Source organism: Gracilinanus agilis, chromosome 1, assembly GCF_016433145.1.
Source record: "Gracilinanus agilis isolate LMUSP501 chromosome 1, AgileGrace, whole genome shotgun sequence".
Classification (NCBI taxonomy): domain Eukaryota; kingdom Metazoa; phylum Chordata; class Mammalia; order Didelphimorphia; family Didelphidae; genus Gracilinanus; species Gracilinanus agilis.
Window position 1 is genome coordinate 781,901,054 of NC_058130.1, and position 27,015 is coordinate 781,928,068.

The 27,015-nt window shown below is 46.2% G+C and overlaps 1 protein-coding gene across 2 annotated transcripts in view; it reads left to right on the forward strand.

The window, feature by feature from the left end:
- Positions 1–27,015, forward strand: part of TANGO2 (transport and golgi organization 2 homolog) — a 163,990-nt gene that overhangs the window by 82,200 nt on the left and 54,775 nt on the right. For both annotated transcript variants that reach the window (XM_044674570.1, XM_044674562.1), the window contains exon 3: positions 23,580–23,668. In XM_044674570.1, the coding sequence (XP_044530505.1) occupies positions 23,580–23,668 (89 nt within the window). The remainder of the gene's footprint in view (positions 1–23,579; positions 23,669–27,015) is intronic.

Consider the following 27,015-nt stretch of genomic DNA (forward strand, 5'->3'; position numbering starts at 1 on the left):
TTGTATATTGCCTGCCCATTAGGCTATGAGCTCTTAGAGAGCAGATTATTGTTTGCCTTCCTATCCCCCAGCACCCGGCCTCCTTGCCTGGCAGTATTTGGAGCTTAATAAATGCTTCTTGGCTGATGAACCACTGGAAGAAAGCACTCTCTGAACGGGAGTGTGCAGTCAGATCTCAATCCCCTTAAACGTCCTCTCCTTCAGCCCATATCTCTCCATCTTCCCAAGAAGGAGAGAATCCAAACCTTGGCGCTGATCACACTGCAACAGCAGAACTCTCCCAGGGTGCTCTCTTTTAGTGGCCTCCTCTGGGGGACATGACTGATCTTGTTCATCGGCCGAGACAGAGGTACGTGTGGGGCCTCTCGTGGAGGAGCCAGCCTGGAATTACTCCCAGGTCTCATTATGTAACAGAGGACATGTTTAGGGTTTATTCTTCAGCAACCAATTTGTCTCAAGTGAACACAATTAATTCTAAGAAGATGAGCTCCATTGGTCTAGTTGTCTTCCAAGGAAAACCTCCCTCCTGGACCATTCCTCCCAGCTAAGCACTTGCATTCGGAGACCAGCTTCCCAGAGTCTGACTCCTTCCCCAGCTGCCACTCACTGTGGTGGGCCCGAGTCCTCAAATCTTGGGTGACTAACTACTTCTCCCTTAAGGATTCTACAGGCAGCCTCGAGGGGCCGGGTTTCTAGCATCATCTCCCAAACTCCCTACTGGGGTGCTTCCCTAACAAGGAGCCCATAGATGCAGTTCTTAGCAGAGGCATTTATTTCCTTAAATGGCACAGCAAGAGTGGTTGTTACAAAGCATCCCCCCCTAAAAAGCCTGGAGTATGCTTTCCCATGAATGCATGGTGAAAGGGCACCTGCCACTCCCGGAAGGTCCTTTCTCCTTTAGCTCTCCTCTAACTCTCAGGTGGACTCTGAGGACTGATGCCCCCCTATGGGATCAATACTTCACCTCAGCCTGCAGGTTCTTGGGCCTTGGAGGCCCTTCATCTCCCACTGCTGGTAGGGCTCTGGATCTCCTGACCTCAGAAGGTGCCTGGACAGTCCCATCCCAGAACTCTCATCCCTCTAAGATCAGGAAAGACAAAACCCAAGAGAAACAAGGGCGAGCAAGCACGATTGCAGCATGAGGCTGTGGCCTCCTCTCCCTTCCTTGGCCCCGCCTCAAGACCAGCTCAGAGTCTCCTTGTAAGGAAAGAAGAGAAGAGTGAAGTGGGGCAGGCCAGCCCTTTTGTGTACCCATTCAGTCCCCATTCAGAATCTTGAGTCCACAGTTCTTCGAGCTTTGTAACCATTTGAGAGATATCTTCGGTTATTACACAGTCGTAGTTCTCAGTTGCACGTGGCTGGAAAATGTGCTCTCCTACCCCCAGGTTTCCACATGGTTGCTTGGCCTGAAAGCCGTCGGCTCTCCCAATGCCGTGGGAGTCTTATCTCTACTACAACTCGTAGCTCCCACGTCTCCACCTCCTCACGGGGGATTGTTGGCATGACTTCACCCAACTGGGAAGAAATGAAGAATGACTGCCATGTCCCGGCCCCCCTCAACTGAATTCCTAATGATGGCTCTTCAGACTTTCTCCTTGGAACTTTCTCTTACCTCGTCCAGTGGAAACCACCCTTCTTCTCACCCCAAGGATTTACCTCTTAAATAACTCGTAGCAGGTGAACTGCTTAATTCCAAGAATAAACAGTAATTGGTGAAAGCACCATAGTACTAGGGCAGCAGGAGAGCTGTGCTCAGATGCTACCTGGGCCATTCATTTGCTAGAGGACAGGAGACAGGACTGCCCCTGCCATTCTCGGAGCCTCAAGGTCTGCCCCTATTTTTTGAAGATATTTTATTTTACCAATTACATGTAAGAACAATTTTCCATGTGAGTTCTCTGAAGTTATATGATCCCAATTGTCTCCCTCCCTTCCCTCCCCCTTCCCAATTTGATCTGGATTATACGTGGCAAAACATTTTTCCATATTGCTCATTTTTGTAAGAGAATAATCATATAAAACCCAAAGCCCAACATGAAAATCCAGTATACTAATGTGAAAAATAGTCTGCTTTGATCTTCATCCATCTCTAGCAGTTCTTTCTCTGGGAACAGAAAGCATTCTTTGTCCTAGGTCCCGCAGAATTGTCCTGGATCTTTGTACTGCTGTTAGTAGCTAAGTCTGTCACGGCTGATCATCCCACATTGTTGCTGTTACTGTGCACAACGTCCTCCTGGTTCCGCTTATTTCACTCTGCATCAGTTCACGAAGGGCTTTCCAGTTCTGTCGGAAATCCTCCAGATCACCAGTCCTTACAGTAGCACAGTAGCATTCCAGCACCATCATATGCCCTGATTTGTTCAGCCATTCCCCATTGGAGGGGCACCCCCTTAATTTCCAGTTCTTTGTCACTGCAAAAAGAGCAGCTAGAACTATTTTTGTACACGTATACTTTCCTCTTGTTTTAAATCTCTTTGGGATACAGAGCTAGAAGTGGTTGTACTAGATCAAAGGGCCCTTTGCCTGCCCCTATTCTGGGGGGAGTCTGGGTTTATCAGTTAGCCAGTAAACATTTCTTGGGTCCCTTTTATGCACCAGGCACTACGCTAAGTATAGGGTTAAATCTAGGCAGTAAAGTTGGAGGGAAATGAGAACAGCTTTCTTAGAAGGTTTATAGCAGAGTATACAGGTGTAGGCACTTGGGACTCTGGTCCGTTTGGGGGGATGGGATTTCTTTGTTGTTGAGTCATTGTTCAGGCAAGTCTGGCTCTTCATGCCACCGTCTGGGATTTTCTTGGCAAAGATACTGGAGTAACTTACCATTTCATCCTCCAGCTCATTTTACAGAGGAGGAAACGGAGACAAAAGAATTAAGTGCCTTGCTCAGGGTCACACAGCTAGTAACTGTCTGAGGCTAGATTTGAACTCGGGTTTTCCTGACTTCAGGCCTGAGGCTGTATCCACTACACCAGGGATTGGCAACTTATGGCTCTCATATCTGGCTCCACCTGCAGAGCCCCAGGATGTGCCCCAGGGGGCCCTTCAGCCCCGCCCCAGATTCCAGTGCCTTCCACCTCCATCCTCCTCCTTCTGCAGGCCTTTATGGCTCTCACAGCCAAAAAGGTTGCTGACCGTTGCACTCCCCCATCTAGTTACCCCATAGGGAGGAAGATGACCTTTTTCCAAGTAAAAGGAAACTTGAAGAGTTGGTGGGAGGTGGGGAAGGTGCCAGCTCCTTCAGAAGTCTGAAGGCATGAAGCCAGGTGGGAAACAAAGAGCTGGCTGGCTGGCCTGGGCGCCCTCCTTTGAGAGAGGGTTCAAGAGGCACCGGGCACTGATGGGGCAGGCTGATGTCATCTTGTGGGATGATGAAGTGCCTGACCCCAAAGAGCTCCTCCATCTTTAATGGGCTGTTATCGTAAAGGGCAATATGGACCTCCTCTGAGATATACACGGCAAAATGAACTCATTAATAAAGGTAGCCTTTGTCCTGGGCCTGATGCATCTCCTTCATAAGATGTGGGCTCGCCTTGCCCTAGGCACACTTTGGCCCATAGACCCCACTTTGGGGCTGATTGATAGAGTCTAACAAGTCACTTGGCCTTTAAAAGGGAGAGAAGGCAGAGAGAGAGAACAATAACTAAGAGGGACATATCCAGACTTTGATTCTCTAGAGGAAATCCGCCTCAGTCATGGGGCCCAGAAGCCTCTCTAGAGAACCCTCAGCCTAAGCATTAGGGAACACTTGGCCACAAAGATGGTGGCAGTTAGAGGCAGTGGTAGAGGGTCAAGTTCCTGAATAGTGACTGCCTGGACCAAACCCTAGAGCCGTGATGATGAACCTAAGGCACAAGTACCGGGTTAGGGAGGGTGGCAGTGCTGCTCCCTTCGCTCTCTCCACCTGCACCTGAGGACATTTCTCTCATGATCCACCCCTCTGCCCAGGAACCTAATGAGAGCACTTCCCCACACACACCTCATCTAGAGTAAGTCAGGGGGTTCACATGCAGTGTGACGGTATTTGGGTGTTTGCTCTCCAAACTAGAGCATTAATGTGAAGGAGCAAGTCTGCACTTGGCTCTTTGCTAGGCAGGTGAATGATGTAAAATGTGTACGTACGCCTGGCTGGGATGCCCCTATTCCCAGGGTCCGTATGAGTTCGGCAGAAATGGATGGGTTCCTGGAGGATTTTAAAGACCCCTGGGGGGTGGGGAAGCTAGTTGTGTTTCTGTTTCTGGGACCAAGTGCGAATCCTTGCTGTTTTCTGTCAAGTTGAATAGAGCTTGTGCTAGATGTGATGTCTTTGGTCTGAGAGTCTGGAGGAGATTTAAGGATTCGAACCAAATTCTGGTGTTCCCAGGGGAAGCACGCGGTGGACGGATGAGCAAAAAGGTAGATTTTAGTGAAAAACCTTGAACTCGAGTCACATAAACAGAGACTTGTGAGCCGCCATTATTCTGCGAATTTCAGGCATCGCCGGTAACTGGTCCAGGAACCTCTGGGAGGCAGAGAGCCTTCCTGACCTCCCCCCACCCCCTCAGAGCCTATAAATGATAGCTTCTCTCCCTCTGCATGGAATGGGCTTGACCCTAGGAATTGCTTCCCATTCATTGCCCTGCCACTGCCTTCGCTTCAGACCATGTAAGAGTCTAAGGGGCACAAAGAGTCGGAGCTAAAAATATTTTAATCATGTACAGTGACGGCTTGTTTTTAACAAATTCCTATGGAGTTGGCATAATGGAAAAGGGCACTTAAAGGTCCTGCGGCCTGATCAGTATTCTGCTCAGGGTTCAATGCTGCATCTGCTCCGTGCCTTCCACTCCTGCTGTTGGCAAAAGTCAAATTTGTCAATTTGATAAGGCCTCGAGAGGAATGTGCCAGCCCCCACATTGTAGTCCCACTTATTTGGAAGTGCATTTGCCAAGTGAACTTTTCCTGCAATCAATAGCACAGACACTTCAAGGCCTATTTCTCGTGGCTCGCTTCCTACCCAAGAGCCATGCTGTGTCTGAAAGTCTTGATTGCAGCCACCAAGCAACTCATCCTCCACTTCAAAGAAGAAGAGAATGTTGGATCCTCGGCCAGGAAAGCCAGAAGGAATCCGAGAGGCCCGCTGGGCCCAGGAGCCTAGAACCCAAGAATCGCAAAGGGCCTCGAGGGTCCCGACCGCCCCGGAAGCCGCCCAAGGAGGCCTCTGCCATTTTAGAATGGCTTTGTTTGGGCAGAAATTTCTCCTTGTATTCTTTCCAACTCCTTCGTTTTTCGGCCAAGGAAACGAACGCCCCATGGAGAGGAGAGAATTTCCAAAGGTCACCCATCTAATGGGGGCAGAGCTGGGATGAAGACCTCAGCCTGACTCCCAGGCTCTTTCACCTACCCATGGAGAATGCGAATAAAGCATGGAACAGAAGACTGGTGCAGTCGGCTCCCCTCAGCTTGCTGGGGCAGATGCAGAACCGAGTCTCCCTTAGCAACGGCAACACTCCCTTCGCCCCTCCCCTCTGGAAGATGTAGAGGGCCTCAATAAGTCATCCCACAGGGCCACAGCATCTCAGAGGTGGAAGTGGCCCACTTGTAGGGGAACAAGAAGCCTCTACAACACACACAGCATCTCATTCTGCTTCTGGACAATTCTAAGTGTTAGGAAAGGTTTTCTTAGAGAAATCCTCAATTTGCCTTTTTGGAACCTGCCCCCATTTCCCCCAGGGGTCCTCTGGGACTAAGCATGTCTGATAGGCTTGCAGGTAGATATCAGGGCAGAACTTTCCCAAGTCATCATCTTTCCAGGGTAAACATCCCTAGCTCCTTTGGGCATCTGGGGGGTTTAAGGTGGGCTAGCTGGTGTAGTGGATAGAATACTAGACTTGGAGTCAAGGAGTTCTGAGTTCAAATCATGCCTCAGACACTTAATACTTCTGTGACCCTGGGCAGGGCAGGTCACCTCTCACAGCCTTATTTCCTTATCTGTAAAATGGGGATAATAATAGCACCTCCCTCCCAGAGTTATTGTAAGGATCAAACGGACCAAATCATTGATAAAAACTGTTAGGGCAGCACCATGGAGAGGTGCACAGGACACCATTCCTTAGATCAGGGGTCGGCAACCTTTTTGGCCGTGAGAGCCATAAATGCCACATTTTTTAAAATGTAATTTCGTGGGGCAGCTGGGTAGCTCAGTGGATTGAGAGCTAGGCCTAGAGACAGGAGGTCCTAGGTTCAAATCCGGCCTCAGACACTTCCCAGCTGTGTGACCCTGGGCAAGTCACTTGACCCCCATTGCCTACCCTTACCACTCTTCCACCTATAAGTCAATACACAGAAGTTAAGGGTTTAAAAATAAAAAAATTTAAAAAAATGTAATTTTGTGAGAGCCGTACAGTGCTCACAGTGCCGCTCCTGTAACAGCGCCTAAAAAAAAAATGGACTTTATGGCTCCTGCAGAAAGAGCCATATCTGGCCCTCAAAAGAGCCAGATATGGCTCGAGAGCCACACGTTGCCAACCCCAGCCTTAGATGGTGAATAATTAGGTGGGTACTAAGTATTCATTCCAAGGCAGGAGAGCAGTAAGGACTGGGTAGTTGGAGTTAAGTGACTTGCCCAAGATCACCCCATTAGAAAATGTCTGAGGTCAAATTGGAACCCAGGACCTCCCATCTCCAGGCCTGACTCTCAATCCATTGAGCCATCTAATAGCTCCTATTTTTTTTAAGCCCTTAACTTCTGTGTATTGCCTCTAAGCTGGCCCCCACAGGGAGGGTAAGCCAGCCCAGGTTAAGCGGCACCCTGAGGGAGAGGTTGGCTGTGGAACACGCTAGGCCGGATGTCCAAAACCCCACCATCACCGTCTCCCCTCAGACTCGGATCAAGACAGCCCAGGACCCTGAACCCAAGGCCTTTGGGGATGCTGCTGCTTCCCTCAGCCATCATCCTGGGAAACAGTCTCCATGGAGACGCAGCCTGGCAACCCCTCCTGCCAGGGACCGCAGCCCCAGCGACCGAAGACCCAGAACAGAGAGTTCTGGCCACCAAAGCCCTCCTCGGCCCTGCTGCTTGGTTCAGTGCCAGGAACCGGCATGATTTAATTGGCAGAAAAGACATTCAGGAAGAGGCTGAACCATCCTCGGGGCCAGAGACCCTTCCATCAGGGCTGCAGCTGAAACCTTCCCCAGGCCTCGTCTCCCCTGTTAGAAAGTGAGCTCCCGGACGGCAGGGACTGGCAGACTTTTCTGCTGACGTCCCACTGCTTGGTGCGCTGGGCACGCTTCATCTGCGCCTTCTCCCTTACACCTCCTCTCCACAAACCTACATCATGAGCAAATGGTCTTATCCCAAGAACACAGGGCTTCTCCGAAGAGCACTTCCTCCGTTAAAAGGGCAGCACTTTGCTTGTACACTTTCCTTCATCCTTTCCCATTTCTTAGCATCTTTGTGTGACATGGCAGCAAGGTGGTGCCCAAAGTCAGCCTCAGACACCGACTAGCTGGGTGACCCTGGGCAGGTGGCTTAACTTTTGTTGGCCTTGGTTCCTCATCTGTAAAATGGGAATGATAATACTAGCAGCTCCCTCCCAGGCCTGTGAGGATCAAACAAGAAAGGGATTGTAGAGCCTGGCACAGAGTAAGTGCTATCTAAATGCTATTATTACATCAATGTGGTGCTGGAAAAAGAGAAAGAGATTTGGAGCCCATTGTCCTGGGAGTGACAAGATGGAAGCTGAAGGTATTTTTGAAAAAGAAAGCAAGATGATTGGTTGGACTAGCACAGCTATGATCCCTCCCTTGATATTCAAGGTAACATCAATATTTCTATAACAACCAATAGTTAACGTCCATCTGGGAAAATGAGGATTGATCAGAATCACTCTGTGACCTTCTACAACGAAAAACCAGCAACTGGGGACAGCTAGATGGCTCAGTGGATTGAGAGCCAGGCCTGGAGATCAGAGATCCTGGGTTCGAATCTGGCCTCAGCCACTTCCCAGCTGTGTGACCCTGGGCAAGTCACTAGACCCCCATTGCCTAGCTCTTACCACTCTTCTGCCTTGGAACCAATGCACAGTATTGACTCCAAAACAGAAGATAAGGGTTTAGAAAAAAAAAAAAAACCTTGCAATGTATTAGCTGCCATGGGCAGGAGTAACACAACTTGGTGATACAGCGGTGACACCTTCAGAATTTAGATCATTCCCAAGGTTAGCATTGGAGAAAGACAACAGCTTTCACTTCATTATTTACTTCCCCTGCTCTCCTGACAACCCCAAGCCCCTCCCTCCTCTTCCTGACTCTCACTCAGATTGGCTGGGACTTCTCTCTGCAGTCTCTCCCACCTGCCCATCTTGTCCTTCAGCCCAGGGATGGATCCACCTCCAAGCACCTGACCACATCCATCATGCCTCCACTCTTGTGCAAGAACAGATGGAGGCATAAAGAAATATGATTATTCTTCAGAGGCACATAAACTTGTCCTTGAGTTGCTTCTGGCATGCATATTCTCTCCTCTTCTTAGGAAGATAGTCTGCCATTTCCTCAGGAAAATATCAAGGCCTTTTCCAATCCTATTGTCCTTGTCTACTTGGCCTTCATCCCTAGGTCAGCTCTCTTTAATCACTCCTGCCTCCTTTGAGTTCTCTTCCTTTTCCTGTTCTGTCGAACTTCCCATAGGTCTTCTGTCCTTGGTCCTTTGCTCATGTCTCTAGATCCTCATTGGCTCAGACACTTGGTTCATTTCAAGAGCTTCTACTATCTGATTTCTGTAAAGTTTCCTAAGTCTCCATCTCCAGCCATGATTTCTCCTCCACATCTCCCACCTTCCCATGGCTGTAGGTGTCCCACCATCTCCTGATGTGTCCTTCTAACCTTTGGGGATTCAGCAAGTGGTATCAGAACTCTTCCAAACTATGCCTTCCCACTTGCCCATCATGATCAACAACAGGACCACCACTGCTTTTGAGTTTGCCACACACTTGCAGGATTATAGTTCTCACTTTTTACACCAAGCAGCAGAGTTTGGGGTAGGCTGGGAGACCGGAGACCTGGGTTCACTTACTAGCTATATGATCAAGTCACTTAATCTCACAGCCTCAGTCTTTTCATGTATCAAATGGAGACAACAATAACAATACTTATCCGCCTCTCAAGCTTAAGTGCTTACTGTAAGAAATAAAATGGATATAAAAGGATAGATTTAAAAATATTATGGTTTTAAAAGATTTATTAATAACCAGTAGAAAAATGAAGCCATGTGCCATATTAAGAGTTGATTTGAGGGGCAGCTGGGTAGCTCAGTGGATTGAGAGTCAGGCCTAGAGATGGGAGGTCCTAGATTCAAATCCAGCCTCAGACACTTCCCAGCTGTGTGACCCTGGGCAAGTCACTTGACCTCCATTGCCCACCCTTACCACTCTTCCACCAAGGAGCCAATACACAGAAGTTAAGGGTTAAAAAAAAATAAATTTAGAAAAAAAAAAGAGTTAGTTTGAAAGACCGGCCATACCACCACCACTGCTTCAGTCAGAAAAGAGAGCATACCCTTCCAGGCACTTCCTTTTTATTCTTCTCTCTATGTTATTACACTTCCTGTCTATATGATTACACAAGAGGAATCATGGGAAATGTAGTTTGAAAGAGCCCTAAATGTCCACAGGAAGTTTAGATCAGGGACCTCAAAATTAGTTCAAGGACTCCCAAATTTCCAATATCACATTAGAAAACCCTTGAACCCTATGTAAAAATGAGTCATTTTCATTCTTCTCCCCCATATCTAATCTGTCACTAAGTTCTGTTCCTCTTATGGGATTCCCACTTCCACAGCCCCTACTCTAGTTTGGGGCCTCACGATGACGATAAAATACTATTGTGCTGTAAGAAATCATAAGCAATGAATTCTCTTTCACAAAATGACTCATGTGGAAAGACAGTTTACACTATTGCTCATGTAAAACTATATCAGATTGCCAGCCATCTCAGGGAGGGGGAAGCAAGTAGAGGAAGAGAGGGGGAGAATTTGGCTCAAACTTTTAAAAACAAAAAAGGCTAAAAAGTTTTTTTTCATGTTGTTGAGGAAAAAAATAAAATATTAAAAAAAAAAGAAATGATTAGCAAGATTCTTTCAGAAAACCCTTAGGAGACTTATCTGAACTGATGCAAAGTGAAGTGAGCGTGACCAGAAACAGCAATATTATATGATCAACTGTAAATGACTTAGCGACTCTGATCAAGACAGTTTTTTTTTTTAAACCTTAACTTCTGTGTATTGGCTCCTAGGTAGAAGGTGGTGAGGGTGGGCAATGGGGGTCAAGTGACTTGCCCAGGGTCACACAGCTGGGAAGTGTCTGAGGCCAGATTTGAACCCAGGACCTCCCGTCTCTAGGCCTGACTCTCAAATCATTGAACTACCCAGCTGCCCCCTGATCAAGACAGTTTTAAAAGATTCATGATGAAAATGCTCTCCACCTCCAGAGAGAGAACTGAGGAACTCTTGGTATGAATTAAAGCAGACTTTTATTTACTTTCTTCATTTTTCTGGAGGTTTTTTTGTTTGCAACATAGCTAATTTGGAAATATGTTTTGTATGACTTGATGTTTCCATCTGATATTGCTTACCTTCTAAAGGGCAGAGAAGGGGAAGGAGGGAGAGAATTTGGAACTAAGAATTTTTAAAAATGAATGCTAAAGGGGGCAGCTGGGTAGCTCAGTGGATTGAGAGTCAAGCCTAGAGACAGGAGGTCCTGGGTTCAAATCTGGCCTCAGACACTTCCCAGCTGTGTGACCCTGGGCAAGTCACTTGACCCCCATTGCCTACCCTTACCAATCTTCCACCTATAAGTCAATACACAGAAGTTAAGGGTTTAAAATAAAAAAAATTTAAAAAAATGAATACTAAAAATGTTTTACATGTAATTGGAAAATATGTTCAGATATATATATGTACATATTTTTTTAAGTAAACTCCTCTAAGGGCACAGCCTATCCACAGTCTCCCTCAGGCCCTCGTCACCCTCCTGTGTAGGGAACTGCATTTTATTAATGTCCTTCCTAAAACATGAAATGAATACCAAAGTGTGGATGTGTGAGGGCTGAAGCAGAGGATGATGGGACTGTGACCCCCTTCCTAATTAGCTTGGCCCCATGGCGTCACCTCTTTGACTCTGTTTTTTTGTTTGTAGTTTGTCCTGCATATATAGAAAGTCATCTTGAATACATGCGTGTCTTCGGGTTCTTTCACACATTTGTCTAGACTGCTGGAGGGTGACTGGCCTTCTCCCCCTCCTTGGTTCCTCTCTGCCGCCATGCCTTGGGCTAAAGGAGGGCACCATCCCTGTGGCCTTGACTTGAGTTTTAAGTGCTTTATTCTCTTCCAGTTTGTAGAGTGCCTTGGCTTCCTGCACCACATTTCTCTTTGGCAGCATCCTTCATGATAAAATGTGTTGATTAACTGCTAATCCGTCTCAACACTTGCAATGAAAAGATAATCATTGCTTTTATTTATGATCAAACAGTTAAGCTAATCTCTTCGGTCAATATTACCGGCACAGATCAAATGGATTTAGTTGGGAACTTTGTTGTTTTAATAGCCAAAGAGATGGCATTATTTCCCATATTTATAAGTGTTGATTTAAACAAGTAATTTTTGTTCTTTGGGAAAGAGATTGAGAAGTTGTTCATTTTAATGCCTTTGCTCCTCGTACTGTCTTGTCTACTCATAATTCAGCAATTTCCAGACTATTCTTTTTTTGTCTCTCTGTCTGAAGAAAGTTTTAGGCTCCTGAGAAATTAGTGCTTAGAAGTTTAAAAAGGTATTCTTTTTTTTTTTTAACCCTTAACTTCTGTGTATTGGCTCCAAGGCAGAAGAGTGGTAAGGGTAGGCAATGGGGGTCAAGTGACTTGCCCAAGGTCACACAGCCTGGAAGTGTCTGAGGCCAGATTTGAACCCAGGACCTCCCATTTCTAGGCCTGGCTCTCAATCCACTGAGCTACCCAGCTGCCCTAAAAAGGTATTCTGAGATGGATTCCATAAGTTCTCCCAGACAGGAAAAGAGATCCATGACATGCACAAAAATACAAGTTCCTTGAAGATAAGTCATAAGTTTATGCATTTAAATTGTTGTTAAATTAATTTAAGTTGTTTTTTCATTGACTGTGTAAATTTGGTAGGACGGTCAAACATTTCTGATGTAAAAAAAAAAAAAAAAAGAAAGAAAGTTTAAGTTGTTCTCTTCCGTACCTGGTAACACACAATAATGTTCAGTTACATAGAAAAATAAACTGGTGGTGATAGTGGTTGTTACTACCAATATTAACAAAAATAAATCCTGTCATGAGTCACGGCTACAAATCAAGGAAGAACAGAACTACAGAAGAATCACAGACAGTGTTAACACAGGTACAAGGATAGGAGCCACAGAGTGTATGGAAGCTATAAACAGTCACCCATGATACCTTCTTTACCCAATAACCAAGGCAAGGTGTTGAATAACAACCCAAGGGCTACCCTGGGGGTCATCCTGAGGTCTCTAGTACCCAGCAGACCCTCCATGGGAGGAGAAGACAAGAAAGGCTTGGGGCCTGTTCCCAGAAGGATTGGATCTCCTGCTACTGGGTCATGACTCTGAAGAGGTGCCAAAAGGATCATCCCAGTTTCAGTAGTACTTGCCAAGGGTTATGAGGCATGATGGGGGAGTGCAAGGACTGTAATTTCTATTTTAAAGAAGAGGAGACTGGCAGTGCTCAGAGATACAAGTGGCGGGCTGCTCAGGGTCATATGGACCAGGTGGCCTCAGAGCCAAGTGTTCCCTGCCCCAGGCTTATGTCTGAGAGAATCCTGCACTTTCCCCTAGACCAATGATGGCAAACCTTTTAGAGACTGAGTGCCCAAACTACAACCCTCATGTTGTGTATGAGCTCCCACTTTGCCCCAGATGGCAGCGGGGAGGAAGCACCCTTCACTGGGCTGCTGCACAGAGGGACAACTCATGTGAAAAATGTCCTCAAGTGTGTGTGGACAGGGGAAGGGAGCAGCCCCTCCAGCCCCCTCCAGCATGCATGCCATAGGTTCATCAACATGGCCCTAGACTGTGCTGTTCCTTATTTGCTAACATGTCTTATGGAATTATTTTTTCCGTGAGATTTTCTCAGAAGTACCTCCTGGGATAAATAAAGGGTACCCTTGTAATCTGGAGAAAATGCATAGAATGTAGATAATGCTGGGACTGAGGCCCAGATGAAGGCAAAGAGTGATACCTCCCTGCCCATACCCCTCTGTAGCATACGGGCTATGCAAGAACTCCCACTGTTCAGAGCCTTCACCCTTCAATGGCCAGATGTCAACCCTTCTCCTTGCCCTCTGACTGTTATTGCTGCCACTGTCTTTCCCAGAACTGCTAGCTTCCTACCCGATCTTCACCCTCTTAGACTCTCCTTCCTTTGCCTTCTACATGAGGTCTGTCTCTGAGTGGGTTCTGCTGATTCTGGCTCTCAGCTTCTTTCCTGAATATTTCAGGATATTTCTCATCATCTAAGTTCTGATGATTTAGGTGCTTATTTATTTCCTATTTCGTTTTTTTATTTTTTAGAAAAATGTTTTCCATGCTTTCATGATTCATGTTCTTGTTCTCTCTCCCCACATACACCCCCAACCTCAGTAGCCAACGCGCATTTCCACTGGTTTCTTCCTGTGTCATCAATCAAGACCTATTTCCATATTATTGATAATTGCACTAATCGTGTCCGCATCAACCCACGTGTTCAAACAGTTGTTTTTCTTCTGCGTTTCCACTCCTGCAGTTCTTCCTCTTAATGTGGGTAGCATCTTTTCCATGAATCCCTCAGAACTGTCCTGGGTCATTGCATTGCTGCTAGTACAGAAGTTCATTACATTCGATTTTACCACAGTGTATCTGTCTCTGTGTACAATGTTCTCCTGGTTCTGCTCCTTTCACTCTGCATCAATTCCTGGGGACAGTGAGGTGGCTCAATGGTTTGAGAACCAGCCCTAGAGATGGGAGGTCTTGGGTTCAAATCTGGCCTCAGACACATCCTAGCTGTGTGATCCTGGGCAAGTCACTTAACCCCCCATTGCCTAGCCTTTACAGCTCTTCTGCCTTAGAGCCAGCAAGCAGTATTGATTCTAAGACAGAAAGTGAGGGTTTTATTTTTTTTTTAATCTATGATGCAATCAATCCAAATGCAGAGTTTTTCTCACCACATACAACCTCCTCTAGAGGAGTTCTTAACCTGGAGACCATGAACTTTGATGGGGAAAAACAGCATCTTTCTTTCAATATCATTTCAATATTATATACTTCATTATTGTCCTTTGTGATCCTAAATAGTTTTTGCATTTAAAAGCATTCTTTTGGGAAGAGATCTTTAGGCTTCACCAGGCATGGGGACCTCAGTTCGCTCTCTCTCTCTCTCTCTCTCTCTCTCTTTATATTAAAGCAATGGACAAAAGAAAATAATAAATAAATAAATAACTTAAGGAGCTCTAATCAAGAGTCCAAAGGTAAAAGATGGGGAGGAGTTGAGCAAATTAGGGGAAATTGATTGCAGAGGAGAAAGGCATGTTTAATGGTGACATTACAAGAAAGACTTTTTTTTTTAACAATTAATTATGCTTTGGGGTAAAAAGGGAATATAAGAAGTCAGGGAAAAGTCCCATTACTGGCTCTTGGAGATAATACAAAGCTTGATTTGGACATCTCGTTTGGATCCCGCTCCCGGGGTCACTCTGCATGGCTTGCTTTGGCTAGCAGGGGCACCTCATAGCAGGGGCAGCCCAGCTCTGGCCCCAGGTGGGCAGCACTCAGCTGACATTGTCCATTGTCCATTGCTTTAAAGCAGTGATGGCAAACCTTTGAGAGGGGCGTGTGATGTAAGAAATGTCCTCCGGCGCCCATGGAGACAGGGAGGGAAGCAGCTCGTATAAAACCGAAACCCCAAAATCAAACCATAAATAAACGAATGTGAAAGGGAGTTCATATAGTTCTTGCCACGTTTTTCTGAAACCACCTCCCTTGTCATTTCTTATAGCACGCTGGACTCTATCACGATCACATACCACAGTTTGTTCACCCCTTCCTTGATCCTTAATGATGCTCCTAAATGAGCATCCCCTTGATTTCCATGTCTTTGCCACCACAAAAAGCTGATATAAGTCCTTTTGTACAAATACGTCCTTTTCCTTTTTCTTTAATCTCTTTGGGGTACAGATCTAATAATGGTATTTTGCAATCAAAGGGTATTTTCAGTTTTATAGCCATTTGGTCTTGTTCCAAATTATTCTGCAGAATGGTTGGACCAGTTCACTTCTCTGCCAGCAGATCATTAATGTGCCTATATCCCCTCCAGCATTTGTCGTTTCTGATAGGTTTGAGGTGGTTCTTCAGAATTGTTTTAATTTGCCCCTCTCTTTTTAAAGCATTTTTTCATATGACTATAGGTCGCTTAGATTTCTCCTTCTGAAAAATGTTTATGTCCTTTGGTCATTTATCAATTGGGGAATGGCTCTTATTTTTTTTATAAATTTGATTGACTCAGTTCTATATTCAGTATTGTAGTATACAGAATTGGGGTCATATAGTTTTTTCTAGCTTTGGTTGGGTTCCAAAAGCTGTTAGAGGTTTGGAATCTTGAGGAAAAGGCAGTTGGCTGGATCTTCCGTGGAGGGAGGTTGTCAATGAGCGGAGCTGCTTTGAATACCTAGCTTTAATATTGAAATTTAGCCTAGCTTTGATATATTTACTTAAGAAATTATTATTTTCGATAAACCCTTTATATCTTCCTATCCTAATACCATCCCTGCTTTCCCTCCCTTACCTTATATGTCTATGGAGTTAATAAGGAGAGTAATTAGAGAGGAGTTAAATCTGTGAAGAGTTACCTGATTGACAGCATTAGTTATAGTTAGTCAGTCATCATTTATTCCCTTTAGATAGTAATAGCACTTAGTAAAGCTGAGTTTAAAGGCAGGTCTTTACTCAGACTCCATCTTTGCTTCCCTTCCCCCACCTGAGGTTCCTGAGACAACTGATAGGGCTTTCCTTTGATCCACCTTCCTAACAAACATCCTTCAAACAAAATAAACCCTTTTGTGTTTCAACAGCCCTATTAGTGTAATTTATCTGTTAGTTATTAAGAGGGAAGAAGAGGGAAAGAGACAACATACTCTGGGCTTAGAGGGAAGCTGGGCATCCATCTTGAAGGAAGGTGTTACTTCAAAACAAGTCCCTTCCTGTGAAATTAACTAAAGCCTGTTTGTTAATTTCAGTCTAGTCTATTTCCCTCAGCCTGTGTTTGAGTCTAAGTCCCAGTCTGTAAGCCTGCTGTGTTTGTCTGTTTAGTTTAATTTCTCCTCTCCCTGAAGATCTCTGTTTCCCTTCTGTGTTATACTCCTGACTTCAGTCCTATTATACCCTGAATCTCCTTTAGTCCCAGCCTACTTGTAACCGAGATTACCCACTTAGCAAGTCTCCAACATCCTCCTTTCAATTCCCTTATCCCAAACACCTTTCCTCAAATTACCCACATTACAGTATATGTTTGAGAAATGAGGCCTTTATCAGAGAAACACTGTAAAAATATTTTCTTGTTGCCTCATTGCCTATGGTACCTTTTAGCAAATGTAGTTTCCCCAATTATATCTTCTAATTACGTCTGGTTTTGCTTTTGCTTTGTCTGAGTTCATCATTGCCACTCCTGTCTTTTTCACTTCAGCTGAAGTGTATTAGATTCTGCCCCAGCCCTTTATTTTAATTTCTGTGGATGCCTTTCTGTTTCAAGCATGTCTCTTATAAACAACATACTATTGGATTCTGGTTTCTAATCCATCCTTTTATGGGTGAACTTGTCCCATTCACATTCATAGTTAGGATTACCAACTGTTCATTTCCCTCCATCCTATTTTCTTCAGTTTCCCTCTCTCTTTTTTTGATCCTGTCCCTCCTCAGAAGTCTATTTGCTTCTAACCACTACCTCCCTTAATCTGTCCTCCTTCCCTTTCATTATGCCCTCCCCCTTCTCTCACACTCCCTTCCCCACCTCTTTCCCTATCGAGTAAGTTGGATTTCTATACACCACTAAGTCTGTATATATATTCTTTCCTCTTTGAACCAATTCTGATGAGAGTGAGACCTTCACAGCCTAGTTCCTTCCTGCCTTTCTGGTCTTTATACATTACTCATCATTGTTCTATTGTTTCAGTCATGTCTGACTCTTTGTGACCCCATTTGGAGTTTTCTTGGCAGAGATACTAGAGTGGTTGGCCATTTCCTTCTCATTTTACAAATGGAGAAACTGAGGCAAACAGGGTAAAATGATTTACCCAGTGTCACATAGCTAGTAAGTGCCTGAGGCCAGATTTGAACTCAGGAAAATGAATCTTCCTGACTCCAGACCTGGCTTTTTAGCCATTGTACCAATTAGCTGCCTAGCTATGCCTGGCATACAGTAAAAGCTTAAGAAGTGCTCCATCCATCCATGCATGCATCTGTCTGTTTAGTAGTCCGACTGACCCTACTGGTCCAGGTGATCCACTCTCCTTCCTGCATTTGTGGCCAACCAGGAAAGGAGCCGCTTTTATCCTTAGGGCTGAGTTTTATGATAAGGATGAGGCTGAGTCAGCATTGGGGCCCTACCACATCACCCCAAGGTCATGTACAGCATTTAAGGAGTGGTTCTCATGCTTCCAGGGAATGGCTTTGGAGTGGATTCGTTATTTAAATAATTAAAATTAATTGCAGCAACCAAAAGACTTGATCTTCTCCTCCCCACCATCACTTAATTTCTGGGTGTGCGCCGAGTGCCCACAAATCTTTCTTTGGCATTTTCCCAGTCATTATTGCACTTTGTGGTTTGCAAAGGTACTTTTGCTGAAATGGGAACAAAACCAGTGTCTGAATTTGGAGGGAGAGGAATGGCTTGTCTTGTCCTTAATGCACTTAGCTCTGAATTACTGTTTTAACAAAGCCACTGGTTAACTAGAAACCATTCAGCCAGACCGTAACTTCTGTTTTGGGATTCTTTTGCAACCACCTCAAAAATAACTCAGCAATTAATGCTCCTGAATTATTTAGCAATGCCCACCCCACTTTACAAAGACACTGCATTTATTATAATATGACTGTTTCATCAATTTTCTCCTTTTTTTCTTTCCTGCCCTTCTCCCTTTTGTCCTCATCCAGTAAATGATGCCCCTTTTGCTTTTTCTTCCCCTTGCCAAGGGATCCCTCTCAGCTAAGGATCAAGGTAAATTGTCTCCCTACACTTGGTTGTAGGGGAGCCTGACCACTTAAGAGTCAAACTCCTCGTCTCACAATTGGAGCTCCTTATACCCTACTGTAGTGATGGCAAATCTTTTAGAGACTGAGTGCCCAGACTGCAACCCTCATGCTGCCTGTGATTCTCCTCTTTACCCCAGTACGGGAAGGAGGAAGCACTCCCATTGGGCTGCTGGGCAGAGGGGCAGGTGAAGTGGGAAATGTCCTTAGGTGCAGGTGGAGAGGGGAGGGGAGCAGCCTTGTCTGGCACGTATGCTATAGGTTCGCCAGCACAGCCAGGGCGTGCTGCCTCTAGACTCTAGGACAGTGATGGTGAACCTTTGAGGGTGGTGGGTGATGGGAGAAATATCCTCAGGTGTGAATGGAGAGAGGGAGGGGAGCAGCCCAGCCCCGCATCCCTCTGGCTTTCTAGTAGTGAACTCTGGCAAACTGTGCTGGGGAAATGGCACATGTGCCCACAGAGAGGATTCTGAGTGCCTCCTCCAGCACATGTACTATAGGTTCACCACCACAGTCCCACTACACAGGGCTGAGGCGGGGGAGTACTTAATGCTTAGGCAAGGGTCTCCTCACAGGGGGAGGTGTAGAATGCTCCTTGGCATTCATTCACTTGGAAAAGCTTGCCATAAAATGAATGCTAAGCACAAAGGTCCTCACAAGCACAAATCAAGAGAAGATTTAAAATATGACACAAGACATTCCCTCTAGGAGAGACCTCCAGGAGGCGGAGACCCTCCAGCATTGATCCAGACTTCACCTTGCCTTGGCACTGACCAAGTAACGGCTTGCAAGTCCATATCTCTTGGCGAACCAGGCCCAAAGCTTTCAGTCATCCCCTGGTCCGATGTCATCTTCTCTGATGCTCCTGCCAGGCAGTCAGCTTTACTTAAGGAATCTGGGATCTCCAGACTTCTCAGACTTGAGGTTTTCTCCAAGGCTGGGCATCTCATTTCAGGAAAGGATCTGACTGAAAGTAGAAAAGGCAGCCAGGGGCCCCACGGGGAGCAGTCACCATTTCTGTGGATGTTGGGAAAGAGTAGTGGCCTTCTCCCTTCATCCCTCTTCAGATATATATTCTTTTTTATTTTTAATAGCCCTTACCTTCCATCTTAGAATCCAGACTGTGTATTGGTTCCAAGGCAGAAGAGTGGCAAGGGCTAGGCTGAGGGTCACACTGCTAGGAAGTAGGAAGCCAGATTTGAACCCCCAGGATTCTCCAAATAGGGAAAGAGACAGACCACAGGTGGGTGACTCCCTTTCCAAGATGCCCTCTTGAAAGCCATCAGCTCTTCCTGGTCAGTGGCCAATAAGGCAAAGTTTAGAGATGTTGATGACGCGGCTCCCCTTCTGTCATAGATCAGATTCTGGATTCTGTCAGCTAGATTTTCCCTCACTCCCTTTCATTAAGTTACACACAAAGCAGTAGGCAGCAGTTGCTAGAGGGATTCATTCTTGTTGTTCCGTCGTTTTTCAGTCATGTCTGTCTCTTTGTAACCCCATTTGGGGTTTTCTTAGCAGAGATACCAGAGTGCTTTGCTATTTCCTTCTCTAGCTATTTCCTTCTCTTTTATAGATGAGGAAACTGAGGTAAATAACTTAAGTAAGTGACTTGCCCAAGGTCACATAACTACTAAGTGTCTATGGCTGGATTTGAACTCTCTGGTCCTCCTGACTCCAAGTGTGGTGCCATATCCCCTGTACCACCTGGCTGTTCTGTTGGAGGGATTACTGAATCAGCTCAAGCATTTTAAGCATCTGAGAAGGAATTGTTTGTTTTGATGAGCAAGCTATTTCTTTCTTTTTATTTTTTAAAATTCAAAGATGTTTTATTTTCCCAATGACATATAATAATAATTTAATAATAATAATAATAATAATAATGTAATAATAAATATTTTCCAAAATTATAAGACCCAAATTGTTTCTCTCCCTCCCTTCCCTCCCCTTTGCCCCCGCAGCAATGCTAAGAAGTTTGATCTGAGCCCTACATGTATTATCACGCAAAACATACTTCCATATTGGTCATCAGTGTAAGAGCTTATTCATGCAGATCCAAAACCCCCAAATAAAATTGTAAATATACTGATATGAAAGATATTAAACTTTGACCTGCCTCCAACCAACTCCAACAGTTTTTTCTCTGGATGTGGGTAGCATTCGCTGTCTTAAGTTCCTCAGAATTGTCCCAGATCCTTGTGTTGTGGGAAAGTGAGTTTATGATGGGAGAGCGAATGCTGGTTCTCGCCCAAAGAATTGCCGCTCAGACCCTGAAAGGGTTCATCTGAAGGCCTGAAAGTGTTTATTCAGGGATGTTTCAGACAGTGTGGCCAAGGCAGTGGAATGGCCACTGCTGGGATGGAATTGCAGCATTCCCTGGGGATTCCAGTTTCTAGATTATTGAGGGTCGGAGAGATTCCCTCCCCCCATCCTGGGGAATTCTCCACCTTTCCTCAGATGATTCCTCTCCTGAGTGTTCCAGGGGGCATTCTTGGAGAAGGGACAGGAAGAGGAAGAAGGCATGTGCAAGACTTGGGGGCTTTCCCCTAATCATAAAGATCTTCCCTTCATCACAAAGATCCCCAGTGCGCATGGATGATGTTCCCTCCCATGTCCTGTTTAACATCATCTGTCTGGCCCTTCCAGATTGCTTGGGTGTCCTTTCTCAGCCTTGCAAGCTCCTACCAACTGGAAGAAAGTCTTAACATCATCTATGGACCTTCAAGTTAGTTCAGGTCCTCCTCCCCACCCCCTTGGGACTTGGAATGTCAGGCAAGCCCTTATCAGTTAGGAATAGGGTACAGGGAAAGCCCAAGGGTGGTATCTATATTCTAATTGGCAGTATCTGATAACTAGGAAAAAAGCATAAGCTCTCAAAGCACCTTTTGGAAAAGGATTTTAAAGCACTATTTAAAGCACCATTTACCACTTCCAACCCTGTCGGTTGCATTGCAGAGAGTAGCCCAAGTTTTCCTAGATGATCATTGTCCAACACGGCTGTTATTGTGTACGATATTCTCCTGGTTCTGCTTATTTCACTCTGCATCAGTTCATGGAGGTCTTTCCAGCACTAGAAAAGAAAATTTAGACTGAACTGAACTTAAAACTTGCCCTTCTCTCCCCTGGCTCCATGCCAGCCTTGGGCTACCTGGCAGTGACTCCACATTGCTACCAAACTGATATTCCTAAAGATCCGGTGCCAGTCCTCTAACCAAGAAGCTTCGGCGGCTTCCCATTCCCTCTATAACAAAATGCAGATTCCTCGGGCATTTTCACACTCTCCCAGTCTGGCTCAAGCCTGTGTCTTTCTAGGCTGATTGATGACATGTTGTTCCCCATCATGTCCTCCATCCTCTGGGCAGAAGGGCCTACTACGGTTCCCTTCTGAATAGACCTGTTAGATTCCATCTTCTGCCTTGAGGCCTCGGCCTGCTCGTGCCTGCCATGCCCCTCTCCCTGGCATTTTGGGGGACCTGTTCCTTGAAATCTGTGGAGATCATAAGTGTTCTGTGACTTCCAGCCAGATGCACCATTAGAAGGATATCAATGTCAAGAAGCTGAGCCTAGTTCCTAGCAATTTCCCACATGCCATCCGCCTGGTCCATGCCTTGTGTTCTGTCTCCAAGTGCCTAGTCAGGTTGTGTCAGCTCTCTGGCTTGTCTGGCCACCTCTCCATTAAGGTCAAAGGTATCTTTTGTGCACAGGGCTTTCCCTCTGTGGATGGGCAAATTGAACACTTTTGAAGGATCTCAGATTTCACTTAGGAGGATTTATAGTATCCTGAGGCTAGATGCCATCAGCACCATATAATCTGAAAACAGCAACTGTCAGGAATCTCTCCATTTGTTCCTAGTACCAATCCTCCTCTGCAACAGTAACATATATCTTTTTTTTTTTTTACCCTTACCTTCTGTCTTAGAATTGATTCTAAGACGGAAAAGCAGTGAGGGTGAGAAAATGGGGCTTAAGTGACTTGCCCAAGGTCACATAGCTAGGAAATGTCTGAGGCCAGATTTGAACCCAGGACTTCCAGTCTCTAAGCTCAGTGCTCTATCTACTATGCTACCTAGCTGTCCCTAGCAAATGCCTTTGATGAGCTCATCTTCCTGTTTTATGCCTAACTTTGTCACAATTGTCAGAGGGTTATCAGACAAAGTAATCTCTGTTACAATGAATGAATCCTATATAATCAACGAATCCTATGTAATATCAACCTATGAATGGGAAATGCCTTCTTTGGGGAGAGTCTTGAGGGTGGCATTTCATTCTTCCAAATCAAATCTTTTTTGTACAACCAGCAAAAAAATAAGCAGAGTGGAATCTTGTATTCTCTGCCCTTTGAACTCAGTCAGTAGCTGTAACAATGCCATCTGACATAGAATATCGCTGTGAAAATTGGCCTCTTCCGTTGAGGATCCCTCTTCCAACAGCCCTCACAGCTCCTGGGACCTGCAACCATGTGGCTCCTTTAGTTCGCCTCCATGTTGCTCCTGTAGTTCGCCACCATGTTGCTCCTGTGGTTCGCCGCCATGTTGCTCCTGTGGTTCGCCGCCATGTTGCTCCTGTGGTTTGTCGCCATGTTGCTCCTTCCCTGGCTGCCATGCTGTCTCTCAGCTCATCCCCCTGCAGCCATTTCTCTAGAGGTCCATGGGCACCCCAGTGTCCTCATCCTCCATGCAGGCGAAGGCTTTCTTGACTGCTCTGGCAGAATGACTCCAGCTTATGATAAAGCAATGGGGGAAAGCTGTGCGTGCGTGCGCCTGTAACATGTTCATGTGGCCTGATGAGCAGAGTGCTGGGTCTGGAGTCTGGACACTTGGGTTTGGCCACCATCTCTGACACTTTCCAACTGTAGCCACCAGATGGTGCCATGGTGCTGGACCTGAGTATGAAAGCTCTTCCCTGGCCCTTCCAAACTGTGGTCTTTGGGTGGCGCTACAAAGCCCCGTTCTATGACCCTGGACGAGTCACTTCTCTATCTGCCTCAGTTTCCTCAGCTACGCAGGGGATCAGAGTAGCACCTGCCTCCCCGAGGTGTTGTGAAGACCAGCTGACCTAAGGTTTAGAAAATGCTTAGCTCAGTGCCTGGCCCAGAGCCTAATAAATGCCCTCTCCCTTCCCTCCTTGCCCTCCCCAGTAAAATGAGAGGCTGAACCAGTCGGCCGCCTCATCTTTTGATCCTAAAAGACACACATTCCAGGAATCAGCCACTTTCCCACACGGCTATGACTTGGGAAGAGCAAATGTTTGTGTGTGAATGACCGCCTCGAAGGCTCTTTCCATTTTTCTTTGTCTATTTTTTTTCAGACTCATCCTAGCAGCAAACAGAGATGAATTCTACCACAGACCGTCCAAACTGGCCGACTTTTGGGGCAGCAACAATGAGATCCTTAGCGGTAAGTTCTTTGAATGTTTTTAAGCCCTAATATCTTTTATTTGTTACACGGCTAGGCAATGGGGGTCAAATGACTTGCCCAGGGTCACACAGCTGGGAAGTATCTGAAGTCAGATTTGAACCTGGGACCTCCCATCTCTAGGCCTGACTCTCAATCCACTGAGCTACCCAGCTGCCCCTGCGGTGAGTTCTTTGAGATGGGATTCAACTGTGCCAGGAGAGGGAGGAAAGGGGGCCGCCTGCAGGGAGATGATGACCCCCAGCCAGACGGTGGCCCAGCCCTTATGCCCGAAGTCCCTGCTGCAGCTTTGACACAGCCTCTGGGCCACGCAGGCCCCATCAGGCCTTTCTCCTCTAGTCTCCGCCACTTCTCTCCTCCTGCTGCTCCTACCAAGCCTTCTTGACCTCCTAACTTTGGGTTTAACTCAAGAGCTTCCTCTTCCTCTTATCCCTCAAGTTCTCTTTACTCCGGAGGCTCTGTACTCTCCATGATGATCTCATTCTCTCTCATGAATCCACTCATCACGTGTATACAGACGGTTCTGAAATCTGTGGGTCTGGGGCCAGTCAGCTCCAGTATTCATCAGCGTGTGTCTGCTCACTAAGCCCACCTCCTGAGCATCTCCAGCTCAGCTTCTTGGCCGCCTCCTCTCCTGGGAAACCTTCCTTGATCTCCCCAACTCCTCACGCCTCCGCTTTGTCTGCTGCTTGGATGTATTTGGTATCCCCGAAATCAGTGCTCATGGGAGTAGCCAGGAAGCCCTGGACTACAGGCTGTGTGACCCCAGGAGAATCGAGTGACCTCTCTGGCCCAAGGCGACTCCCGAAGGCCCCTTTGAAGGACAGCGGCTGCCACTGTGCATTGGCATGAGGCATTCCCTCACGGGAAGTTCCCTCTACCAATGACATCAGAAATACAAGCCCAAAATAATATTTGTTCCTCCGTGCATGTTCGAATGTTAGCTCTTCTTTCCTTTTGCTTTGCTCTTGGGCAGTGAGCATCGTGGCTGGAGGCCTGGACTTTCGAGTCAGGAAGTCCTCCCTCAGACGCTTCCCAGCTGTGTGCCCTGGCCAAGCCCCATAGCCTCAGTTTCTTCATCTGTCAAATGGAAGAATAATAACACAACCCACTGTTGCCTAAGGAGATGAAACCATTGCTGTCGAGTGCCATATAAACTTTAGCCTTTATGTAAGTTTGTCTCTCTGTCCCTTCTGGGCACCTTGACTCTAGGAAGTGCTTAATATGTGTGCTTGAATCCCAGAATCCTGGAGGTAAAAGGATCCTGAGAGATCCTTCCAGCATAGTCTAACCCAGTGATTCCCAAAGTGGGCGTCATCGCCCCCTGGTGGGTGCTGCAGTGATCCAGGGAGGCAGTGATGGCCACAGGCGCATTTATCTTTCCTATTCATTGCTATTAAATTTTTAAAAATTAATTTCCAGGGCACTGAGGAATATTTTTTCTGGAAAGGGGGCCAAAGAAGTTTGGGCACCGCTGGGCTAACCTTTTCCAGCCTACCCCGTGGCTTCTCAACCCGAGAGCCCGGAACTCGTACTTTTTTGTATTGTTTATACAATGATCCACCGTGAAAGACTAAAGCGTTATCCGCAAAGCAAGTTCCCAAGATATCCACAAGGGATCCGTGATGACAAACCAAGGAGGAGCTGAGTGCCGATCAAAGCATGCCGTCTTCCACTCTGTCTCCTTCCTGGAATTTCCATGGCAGATGTGCCGACATGTGTCTTCTGCCACAGCACGAGCAATATGGAAACATGTATTCCATGACAGCACTGATATAACCTAGATCCGACTGTTTGCCCTCTTGGGGAGGGGAGGAAGGAGAGACGGAGAAAATCAGAATCCTGAAATGTCCAAAAACAATTGCTAAAAAGTATTTCTAGGGGGCAGCTGGGTAGCTCAGTGGATTGAGAGTCAGACCTAGAGACAGGAGGTCCTAGGTTCAAATCTGGCCTCAGACACTTTCCAGCTGTGTGACCCTGGGCAAGTCACTTGACCCCCATTGCCCACCCTTACCAATCTTCCACCTATGAGACAATGCACAGAAGTTAAGGATTTAAAAAAAAGAAAAAGGAAAAAAAGTATTTCTACGTGTAATTGAAAAAAGAAATTTCAGAAACTATTTTGACGAGCCGCCATCAGCCTAACTGGTTTCCATCGCACTCTCTGGGGATTATCGTACACAGTTAGAAGCATGATTCTGGGAAGGGGTCTTGGGCTTCCCCAGCCCACCTGCACAATGGATCCAGAGCACAAAACAGGTTCAGAACTTCTGATGTCATTGAAAAAAAAATTGGATGCCACGCAGTGGTGAGGACCAATCCTCCCAGGAACTAAACAATTACACATATCTCTCTCGAGCTCAGTGGGGCTGCCCAGAGCTGGCCAGCACCAATGTCAAGAGCTCAGGGCTACTTAGGTGTTAAGGAAGAGATCTGGAGTAAAATAAACTAGGGGGAATGCTCCCGGCTTCTAGCGTAGTCTTTGCAGAATCCAAAGCACTTCCGTATCCGTCTTCTCATTTGATAAGTCCTAGAATCCTAGTTTGGACGTCTGGCACAACTCTGGCCTCAAATTCAAATCCTCCATACAACATAGAAGGTGATGTTATCGGCAAACAGAAGCAAACAGTAAATGTGGTGGTGGTGCCAGTGGAAAATCCAAATATGGGGAGCAGCTGGGTATTTCACTGGATTGAGAGCCAGCCCTGGAGTCAGGAGGACCTAGGTTCAAATTTGACTTTAGATACTTCCTGTGTGACCCTGGACAAGTCCCTTAACCCCCAATGCCTAGCCCTTCCTGCTCCCCTACCTTGGAACCAGTTGATTCTAAGATGGAAGGGAAGGACTTTTAGAAAAGAAAGAGCCTGAATCTGAATCTGCCTCCAGTTTATTTATTTGTTTACAAAAACCCTCACCTTCATCTTAGAATCAATACTATATAGTGGTTCTAAGGCAGAAGAGCAGTAAGAGCTCGGCAATGGGGGTGAAGTGACTTGCCCAGGGTCACCCAGCTAGGAAGTGTCTGAGACCAGATTTGAACCCAGGACCTCCTGTCTCTGGGCCTGACTCTAAATCTACTGAGCCACCCAGCTGGAATGCAGACAGCATTATGGATGGTAAGCCTGGAGTACAATCTGGGCTTGGACAGAGCACATGGAAAGGAAGCTGCTCCTCCCATTAGCCATCCCTTTCTATCACTGTCAGCCATGGAAGACTGGCCCAGATGGTCCTCCATCTCCCCCAGTGTGGTGTGTTCCCATCACATCAGGAGGACTTGGGGTGCCCGTTTAAAGACAGGCTTGAGTCTTACCCAGCCAGCCCTTTTCTCC